The following is a 10492-nucleotide window of genomic DNA, read 5'->3' on the forward strand; positions in this document are numbered from 1 at the left end:
GACCCATTAAGCAACAACTAGACACTTTAATATATATAATATGAGCTTCAGATGGCCTACGCTTCATGCAGTGAAGGCTGTGAGTTCACCAGAGAGGGCAGCAGTCCCTGGTTTTATGTTTGACTCTGGAGGTGAGCAGATTTCACACCGAACCAAGTGACGCTCCTGTAGCTCCTGTAGCTTTGACACCCACAGCTTGGGAAAGTCCAGGAGAGCCCAGAGGCTGTGAGAGCTGCAGCGCTGCATCACAACTTCTAATATCAGGTCAGTATTTAGACAATAAATTTAAATTTTAATGCTTGTTAGTCAGACTCACTCAGAAAGACACACAGACAGGTTTTTGTGGCTTGAACCCTCTGCAGTCTTATTCTGATTCATTACTGTCAGTGTGAGAGATAATCAGTGAGTGAACATTAGTGTGTCGGTTTAATAAAACGCTCTTAATCAGCGGTCTGTCCGGTGGAGGTTGTTCCTTCAGCAGCAGAGCGCCAGAGGTCACGGAGGCTCCCGTCGGGAAGGTGTGCAAACTTTGCACTTCGGAAAACACCTAAAGATGACCCGAGAAGTTCCCACAGAACGACCCGAGAAGTTCCCACAGAACGACCTGAGAGGCTGTGGGAGAGTTCAGCAGTTGAACAGTAAAGATGGACACATGTTTCAGCAACTGGGCACCAAACTTTCTGAAACGAGGCCTTCATACCTCAACGTATTCACAGTTTGCATGCAGGTTGAATAAATGGATGGACTACACACAGTAGAGAACGCCTCTGTTCTGTGGTTTAATATCCAACAGTTTGTCAGTTTGTACTACATGCATTTCCCAGCTAAACTCACTCTAGACTTTCTACTCTAAGTGTGAAACAATAAAACTGAATCATATCTATAATATGAACTATATGGAAGTATTATTGTCACATTGGCTGAAATCCTAACAACCGATGTGGTGCTTCGGTTCACAGGCCTTTATTAGGATCATTTTATTTTTGCATTTTAGATTTTATTATAATTACCAATACTCATTTATGGGCAGTAGTGGAAAAAGGAGAACTACACGATGATGTTGCTGCATTTGATTTGTAACAGGGACGGATTCATACACAGTTATCATCACATCCTGATTTCTAGTTTTGGAGCTTTTGTGTTTTTGTTGTCAGGCTGCAAAGTTGAACTGGAACATATGCGACACATTAAAGGGGAAACAGTGCGGATCTAGTGGGTATAACTGGCATCTTGCTGGAGTAGTTTGGGTCTTCTTGGGTCACTTTAAATGAATTAAAAGTTCATCACATTTATCCTGTAATGAAACCTTTCTGTCTGGATGGGAGCGGTCTCCTCCAGGACGACCACTCCTCCATCTACAGGCCTCAGGGAGCCACTGAATAGTTTGATGAAAGCGATGTGAACCGTGTGCCGTGGCCTTCACCAGATCTCAGCTCCAACCTGAGGGAGACTCTGGATGTTAGACAGCGTTCTGGACCATCAACATCCAACAACCAGCGAATGAGGGAACATCTTTGGCAAGAACGGTGTTCATCCCTCCTGTAGACACTTGGAGAAGCAGTGCTGAGGGTGCAGCTGGCAGCTTGTTAAGATGCTTTTTTTAATTATTGAACTGTTCATTTAATTATTACAACCCTGTGAGTGAAGAGAAGTGAGAGAATTTATAGTCAGGCGTAAATCTTTTGATGGAAAATTTAGCATCATGTTGAGACGATGAACCGAGGAGCCTCTGATGAGACACTATCAGTGGTTTCTGTCTGAACCGTTTCCTCCTTCTGTCTCAGCTTATCTGCTCTCCTGACAGGGTTTACACCTTCCACCTGTCACGCACTTCCCGCACTTCAGGCGACACTGCACAGGAAATGGGGCGTTTACCACCTTGCACTTCTCCATGGGAAAAGAGCTGCGAGCAGGCAGATGTATCAAATAAAGCAAAGTGGAAGAAAAACACTTACTCTGCTACGAGAAAAGAAAAGAAGAAATAAAAAATGTGCGCCTGGAGTGTCTGTGTAGGATCATGGTGTTGGATGCTTCAATCAAAAAGCACGCGAGAAATAATTAAATAAGAGAGCCCCAGAGAGACGTTACGCACGTTTCACAGACTTTCAAATGGAAATGTTCAAAGTGTTCGTGGAGGAGTCTTCCCTCTCCCCAGAGAACCCAGTTTCCTCAGGATCAATGAGCGCTGCCAGAAGCAGTGAAGAACCCAATTTACTGTTTATTTGTGTAATAAATTATTTGATTTTGACTGATTTCTACCCGGTATGACTCCACCTACAGAAGGAAAAAAATCGGATCATATAAGTAAATAATCCCCAGACATCAGCGTTCATTTAATGCATTTTATTTCAATTGCTTAGCCGAATACAAAAGAGGTAGTTAAAGGAATAACTTAAGCATTTACATTCTCGTTAGATATAGAAAAAGAAAAAAAAAGATCTATTTACATGTATTTACAGGAATAAATTAAAGGAGATGTATATATATTAGCACACTATGCAGCAATTTGTCTTCAAAGGCTTCAGATGGTTTAGTTCAGCTCCTTCTCCACTTCCTCGTCGTCATCGTCGCTCTCTTCATCGCTGCTGGAGTCTTGATACGGGCAGATGGTCGCTTGGACCGGATAGTTGCGAAGCAGCATCTGTGCGTCCTGGTACAGATAATCGAAACATCTCGATTTCGGCCAGTACAACCTTCAAACAGAAAAAAAAGTGCATTCATTAAATATGATAAGAAATACACAAGAAATAAATTTGATTTAATTGACAAAACTCCACTTACTTCACTGGATGGACGACCTGAGGAGGTTTGGGGACGTTTGCAGTGGAGGGGTCTCCATGCCCGGAGTGAGTCTGAAAGTTAAAACAGAGCGATCCCGTTAGACGTTTGGTCCATTAGGCAAAGCATCTTTTTTAAATTTAAGCAGCTGAAGTCGCTAAAACCCACCGTGCACGGCGCAGCTTCGCCCCGATTCCCACTCCACGGTCTCCACATGTCGGGTTGCTGCGCGGAACTGGCTCCAGATAAAACAGGCGTTAATCCACGGTTGGTAGAGTGGGCTTCCATGTCTCCCTGCGCTTTGATCAGCTCCGAGCGTAGTCCTGTGAGGATGTGAGGCTGACGGCAGGAACCTCCTATTTATCAGGGGCCCTGGCAGCCCGTGCCAAATTGCGCTTTGACGCGTCCCCAAGTGTTTCCATGCGCCATGGTGTTAAGGTGCGAAGTCACACTGCAGCAAACTCAGACCATATGGTTGCTTTCGGTCTTATTTTTGAATGTGGGATAAAACATTTCTACTGGGAGACTGGATCTGTTCAAAACACTACGATGAGTATATATATATGTTGACCAGATGTAGCAGCTACAATACCCGAAGCTGCCATGACGCGTAATGCACTGTGCGTAATGACAGCTTCACGTTATGAAAACTAACTTTTTTTAAAATTATTTTTTAAAGGCCCATCTGGCAACACAATTAAATGTAGATCTGTATTTTTTAAAAATCGCCAAACAGCTGCTTTGGTTTCTGCTAAAGTTTAAACTGAACTCTTGATCCCCTTAACCTCTCTTTATCTCGATCTGTCTGAGGTGCCATTTGGGTTTGAGGTGTGAACAAACACGTGCCATACTGTCACAGCCTGCTCAGTGGACGATGGAGGAAGGCTCGTGTGTGTGTGTGTGTGTGTGCGTGTGTGCGTGCGTGCGTGCGTGCGTGTGTGCGTGTGTGTAGAGAGAGAGAGAGAGCTCGCCACGCGTCAGCCTTTTGTGTACACAGCAGCAGCAGGATGGGCGCTAATAGTTACACCTGGGCAGATGCAGAGCCTGAACGCATCACAACCCATATGGAAACCTAATGATGTTATGCAACTTCCACAGGAGCTCCATTCATTTGCCCTTTAAAGAAATCTATTTCATAACCAGCTGATTTAATTAGTCCCTCTCATTTTGTATTAAAATAAACGTTCTGGATAAGCGAAATGTTTTCCCCTCAGTGCACCAGCAGATGGAAGTGTGGGGCTGCACGCTGTGCTGCAATCATGGGAGCACTGTGATATCTGATGCATATCTACACCAAAAAGTAAATTTATAAAATGCAACACAAGTTCAAGCACTACCAGGTGTTTTCCTTTGACTTCATTCATTCGGTGCTAATGGGTGCAGCATCTGTAACCGTGGCTGTGAGGCTTCAAAGGTGAGCCATGCATGACCAGCATTACATTTCTTTGCCCACTAATTTCATTGACATCACAACGCCTCTCCGGGGAACAAGCAGTGAGAGCCTGGCGCTAATAAGGTCCACAAAGACTGCCTCCTCTCTCTCCATTTCTCTCTTTGTCTCTCTCTGGGCCTCTTTTTCAGATCTGGAGCTAATTGGACACACCATGCTCTGCTGCTGCCTCCTTTTGTGTGTTTGGTGCACTCTTTTGCTCTGCTATAAATATATATAAATAAATAAAATGAACACATTACATGCTGTTGCTGTTCAGACTACACAGGAACAAACATGATCTTTGGATTTCATAAAATAAGCAGATCAATGCCATAGTTACAAAAACACCTTCACATACAGCCGAACTGGGGCGGCACATTTAGAGTCTTTTATGGGTTTGCTTTGGTACTGCTCACCACAGAGACACTCCTTGTTTGTAGTGAGAGGTCTTCCCAACACGTACATTCTGACAGAACACCGCAAAGTATGTCGAAGGAGTGAATTAAAGAATAACACAAAAGCAGCAGGGACGCTGGATGTGAGGTCCCTGCTGCCAGCTCAGGATGAAACTAGATTGGAATTCCCTGCCAAGTCCACAGAAGCACACACACACACACACACACACACACACACACACACACACGGGGACTGAGCATCACACACTCATCATGGAGAGCACAGATAATCCAAGATCAAGCCATTATCCCTTATTGGCTCGAGCCATTAAGCCTAAATAAGTAACAAAAGGATGAGATGGAGATAAGGAGAAGACTGTAAAGAGGAATTCGACATTGAAGGGATGCCGTTCATAATTTAGACGCTGAGCATTTTTCTTCTAACTAACCAGAAGCCTGAACCTGCTTGACTGAAAGCCAATTTCTTGCTATTTGCCAAGACTCCCCCTTTTTTTTTAGAACCCCCTGAAATAACCTCATCCATTGCTCTCCCTGGCTTATTATTCACAGGTCACGCAGGCTCTTTTCTGCCCAAGTCATTTACACTTCTCTTGTACAATGACTCTAGATGCTCCTTTCCAAAAGAAATCCTTCTCCATGGCAACAGCCAACCACAAATAACCCAATTTTCCAGGAGCCCATTCAGAAAACCTTTTTCAAATCTACCTTATCACCATCACCGCACATTACATCACCTCTACAAATGAAGGCGGCTTAGTTAAGTCCCAGCTTGCAGCCGTTAATCATGTGGCGGTGTTACATATTCACGGTTTCCTTCTGAGGGATTCTGTGTGTGAGTGTTTAGTGTAGGTGTGCTGGCCGGCTGTGTCCAAACCGTTCCTGTGCTTGAGTTAAGAAGTTGTCAAATCGCTGTTGTACGCTGCTGCTCTGAGTGAAATCCTGCTCTAGTGTCATACTCAGATGGCAGCACGAGTTTCAAGATGTGCTTTTATTCTCTTGTAAATGAGAAAATATACCCACAATATGGCTCTAAAAGAAAAAAAAAAAAACAGCCTGTCAAGCAGCTCTAATCAATATGTTACTAATACCAATGCATCAGAATGGATTGTTTTGTATTGATTTGAAGAAACTCAAACTTGAGATTGAAGTCTGTATGCTTCTCCACAGTATTGCCGGTATGCATCAGGCTCAGGGCTGCGCTTCGATTAGAGCTGGATTAACACATCATACTGAAATCTATAAAGAAAAAACAAAATTAGAAACCTGAGGAGACAAAACAATAGTCTGTACGTTTGAAGTTTAATCAAGTTCTATTAAACTTGAATTAGTTAACTGGGAGAAATCAATTAATTAACTAGAAAATAAATGTGTTTAATTAGTTAACCAGTAGAAATGTCTGTTTTGCAGCCAAAACAAGGACTTAAACACAGATGAAACGGAAATGACAAGCTCTAACATATGATTGATGTTTAATTATTGCAGATGTCAAGTTCAGAGCGCAAAAATGAAAAATCCGCAACAATAGGAAACGTTAGCGCACGAGGAAGAAATCGTCAAACATAAAGACTTCATGTGAAGCCACGCTGATGCTGGTAGCGGCTCGGCGTTTGGCCTGTAGGTCCACCTGTTGGACTGAAATGTCTTCACGATTTTCAGGTGAGGTATTACAAAACGGGTTGCAAGGTGGCTCGGTGGTTAGCACTGTTACCTCACAGCTAGAAGGTCGCTGGTTCGCATCCCGGTTAGGACACCCGGGATCTTTCTGCGTGGAGTCTCCATGTTCTCCCCGTGCAGCGTGGGTTCTCTCCGGGTTCTCCGGCTTCCTCCCACAGTCCAGAAACATGCTGAGGTTAATTGGTAATTGTAAATTGTCCGTAGGTGTGAATGTGAGTGTGCTTGGTTGTCTGTCTCTAAGTGTAGCCCTGTGATAGACTGGTTACCTGTCCAGGTGAACCTGCCTTCACCCTGAGTCAGCTGGGATAGACTCCAGCCCCCCACGACCCTAGTGAGGATTAATGGATGGATGTTTTCCAAGGGAGGAAGCACAACTGGTGATCCCTCACTATTCCTCTGGAGCCTCCACGAGGTTTACTTTTGCGGTTTTTGGATAGACTGCCATGAAATTAAGCCCCTTTGTCGATCCCGTGACTCTTTACGGAGTGCCACCAGTAGCTCAAAACTTTTATTAACTTCTGTGCAATAACTGACGGATTGGAACACGTTTTTATAGATGTTAATGTTCTCCGTGTTATGTAAGGTGTTTAATGACTCACTGTTCCTCTGGTGCCATTGTGAGGTTTTATCTTTTTTATTCTTGTATCTACTTCATAATGATTTTTTCTCCGTGAGGATTCGTGGCGGCTGGCACGTGGAGATTTTCCAACTATCCAAAGTGCCTTAAAGTTTTAAAGGCCCACTGAGGGATTGCACTGGAAATTAGCTGAAAGTTTAAACTCTGTGGTGGCATAAACTCGTTACACATACTTGTCCGTGCAAATGACACGGTTTGAGTGCCTACATTCAGATAGACTGACACGATGCAGCAACCATGTGCCTGGCATATCAAACAGTACATTTCATAGCCACACAAGCTTGGTTGAATGCATTAAGGGACACATTAACATTGATCTTTGCCCTCCTTGCTGTTGCAAGAGTGCTGTCCTTGTTAATCTTTGTTTGACTCGGACAAGTTTCATCCACACAGCAGGTAGCAGTGACTCATGGTACATTTACTAAAGAGGAGATGCTTGCTCTGAACCCACCTTCCTTCTTTAAAAAAATAAATAAATAAAAAGGGGTTCCTCACCATCAGGAAAATGAGGGCTGCCCTGCTGCTAGTGTGAAAATGATGTGATCCCTGCTGTGGCAAAAGAACATCACGATTTACTCTGAATGTCTTGATTACACATAAGACGTCTGTCCAGACGAAGACACCAACCTTGTAAATAAACTATACAGCTGAAAATCCACTGTCCCTTTCACAGCTCTGTTTGAAAGACACCAGACAGGCTTTGTTCAGAATAACTGCATTCTGAAGAAAACCTTTCCTGCATGCGATTATCCTCGACGAAAATCAGAGCCCGCGGAGGCGCTGGGCTTAGAGGTGGGAAATAACAGCCAGCCCGAAGGAGAAATCATGTAGCGTCTATTTATCAGGTGCTCATCAAACCTGCTCGGTATCCAAATGGAGCGGCAATTCAATAATCTTTGGGTCAAAATAATGATGCACGTTTGCCTCAAGACTTGCACTCGACGCTATCTGATGTCACGACGGACGCCTGAGCACCAGACCGCCGGCTTGTGTGTGTTTGCGCAGGTTTCTGTGAGCTCGGAGTTATCTTCTGAGAATGGTTATGCAGAAGGTCAGATTGATCCAGATCCCAGTTTAATTGAAGTCCAGAGTGTTCCCTTGGAAACCATCTGGCGGGGTACAAATGTACTGTAAGCAGAACCAGACAGGGTTCAGAGAAAAACAGGAGAAAAACATAAAAAACATACAATGAATTGGGTCTCTAATAAGAAATAAAAAGAACAAGTCAGGGCATTAGAGGCTAAGACGATACAGCAGCGTGGTAATAAAGTCAGTTTTCTGTATCGCTGTATTTGTAGAGCTTTATGTTAGAGGAATATGAATTTAAAATATGGACTTGATGTTTTGTTACTGAACATATTTCTCATTGTTTTCCTTATCTCTCATTTATCTTGATGCTGTTTGCCTCATTCTGTGCTTTTTGTTCTCCCTCCGTCATCTTCATTTCAGCCACCGACCTCTCGATCGGAGACGGAGAAAAGGCACAAATCCCCCGAGCGAGGGTCAAGGCGACACCGCCCCGTCCTTTCCTCCTGCTCTGCGCTGGGATTAACTTTTGCGGCTGCTCAATATGCAGCCCGGTTTCAGATTTATGCTGACAAAAACAGATCTGGAAGGCTCATCCATCAGAGCCGATGCACTGAAAAACACCACTTGTGGGAGTCAATTTGGATGACAAAGGAGAAAGAGGGAGTCTTTAAGGTTGATTTTTGCAGTTCGAAAGAGGTCTGAATGAAAAGCGTGAGCTGGAAAGTGAGCGCTGGAGTGCTTGTGTATTGTGTGTTTTCAATAGGCGAGCCTCAGTACGCCCGGTTTAGGGAGGAACCAATAAGTTGTTCTGCAGTGGCTGAAATAGAAAACAACGTCAGACACGCAAGGGAAATACAGTTTGGTGCAATAAATGAAAGAGTGAATGTTTTTCTTTAGGAAACAGACAAAAAAGATTTTACAAGAGATGAATAAAGAGCGCTCAACTGCCGAGGCTGATCCAAACAGGACCGGACTACACGGCCGGTGGAGATATGCAAAGCACGTCGCAGCAATGCTGACGCAGAATCGATGAATATTTTATATCTATTTAGGAGTCTTCAACGCTTCTGTCCTCAGTTCACAAATGGAAAGAGCAGTCAGAGTGGTGGGTGGTAGGAACTTTAAAGCTCGAGCAATTAGGCGTAATGGGCAAATGAAATGAAAGCAAATTAGCAGCGACGGTGGGAAACGTGTTTGCTCGCAGAAGCGTCGGACGCACGCGGCGTGTTTATGAATGAGCGGTGAAAGGAAATGCAGTTTGACAAAAATGCAACCTGTTCTCTCCCTGGTGACTTCAAGGTCTTCACAGAACAGGTACGTGTCGTGATGAGTAGAAACAAGTCCTGATCAGAACACGCCTCCCGTCAGCAGCACCTGCAGTGGTGAGTCAGAGAGGGCAGCACCCGCTGGTCGGAGCCATTTACATGCATCACAGGTCCGCAGGCTCATCGGACAACGTCTCACCTTTCATCAGGAGTCTGTACGAGACAGGTCAGATTACTGCAGATGTCAGGGGGGAGGACAGTCACATGACTTCTAACGCAGACCTTCAGCTGAAAATGAACTGAAACCGTCTCCACCAGTCGTCTGTTTTGAACTTCGCCGAATAAAAGCGTTTACAGAGTTTTTATTCCAAACTCGCTGCAGGCTGTAAAAGAGCTCGCCGAGGTTACGCTCACAATGAGTTTGACTGTCGTTCCTAATACGCAACCAGTCACCCAGTAACACAAAAGAAGCGACGTGTTGAAAGCGAAAAGCAATTTTTGCATGACAGTATTTTTAATGCTTGGTTAGAAACTCGTCCATATTGTGAAGGCATAAAATGAAAACGGAACAGCTGAGGCAAAAAATAGCTTTACAAGAGAGAAGGGGTGAATTTAAAAACGTGTCAAATGAACATTCGAAAACAGTGCGACAGGAATCCACTGTGCTGTCGAACCTCCAGAGGATTGTTCCTGGCTGGATGTGCAGGTCGACCACAGCATGGGGAGATCAGAACATGGCAGACGGTGTGTTAGTCCTGTTTCAGGGTTACATTTGGGTTCTGCAGCGGCCGGATGCTGCTCTCGGATGGTATTCCACTGATGCTCCACCAACACAAACCTCCTTCCAAAGCCGGGAGCTGCTTGATACTGATAGGCCGGTCTTGGCTGGCTGTCAGAGTATCATATCAGCATGCAAATTTAATACCGATGGCATCGTTTCAAAACAAGCACCATTGTAAATTATACTGGACGAATAGAAAAACGCAGCAGCATGTACTGTTTTAATAAATTCTATCCTTTCTTCTTAACATAGTGGATAAATTGTTGGACGTCATGAAACAAACGAGTGTGGGATGGGCTATCTATCTATCTATCTATCTATCTATCTATCTATCTATCTATCTATCTATCTATCTATCTATCTATCTATCTATCTAAAGCATCTAATAGAACCTAACCAGGCATATATATTGTTTGCTATTTACTAGGAAAGTTCATAATGAGGTTTGTAAACATGGCGGCATGTTGTTTCTCACTGTGA

At 44.0% G+C, this 10492-nt stretch overlaps 1 protein-coding gene across 1 annotated transcript; it reads right to left on the minus strand.

Moving 5' to 3' along the window:
- Positions 1–2530: 2530 nt before the first annotated feature.
- On the minus strand, positions 2531–3066 carry ripply2 (ripply transcriptional repressor 2). Its single transcript, XM_008289113.1, has 3 exons — positions 2947–3066; positions 2782–2852; positions 2531–2693 (listed from the first exon to the last, which is right to left on the minus strand). Exons 1-3 carry the CDS (start codon positions 3064–3066, stop codon positions 2531–2533), a joined length of 354 nt encoding a protein of 117 aa, XP_008287335.1.
- Between the last annotated feature and the right edge of the window lie 7426 nt (positions 3067–10492).

The sequence above is a fragment of the Stegastes partitus genome, unplaced genomic scaffold (genome assembly GCF_000690725.1).
Source record: "Stegastes partitus isolate 25-593 unplaced genomic scaffold, Stegastes_partitus-1.0.2 Scaffold593, whole genome shotgun sequence".
Taxonomy (NCBI): domain Eukaryota; kingdom Metazoa; phylum Chordata; class Actinopteri; family Pomacentridae; genus Stegastes; species Stegastes partitus.

Excerpts from the sequence above, each read along its gene's own strand:
- ripply2 (XM_008289113.1), bottom strand. The coding sequence starts at position 3,066 with ATGGAAGCCCACTCTACCAACCGTGGATTAACGCCTGTTTTATCTGGA. Across the intron at positions 2,853-2,946 it reads GCGAAGCTGCGCCGTGCACG|ACTCACTCCGGGCATGGAGA; the intron begins GTGGGTTTTAGC and ends TTTAACTTTCAG. Across the intron at positions 2,694-2,781 it reads CAGGTCGTCCATCCAGTGAA|GTTGTACTGGCCGAAATCGA; the intron begins GTAAGTGGAGTT and ends TTCTGTTTGAAG.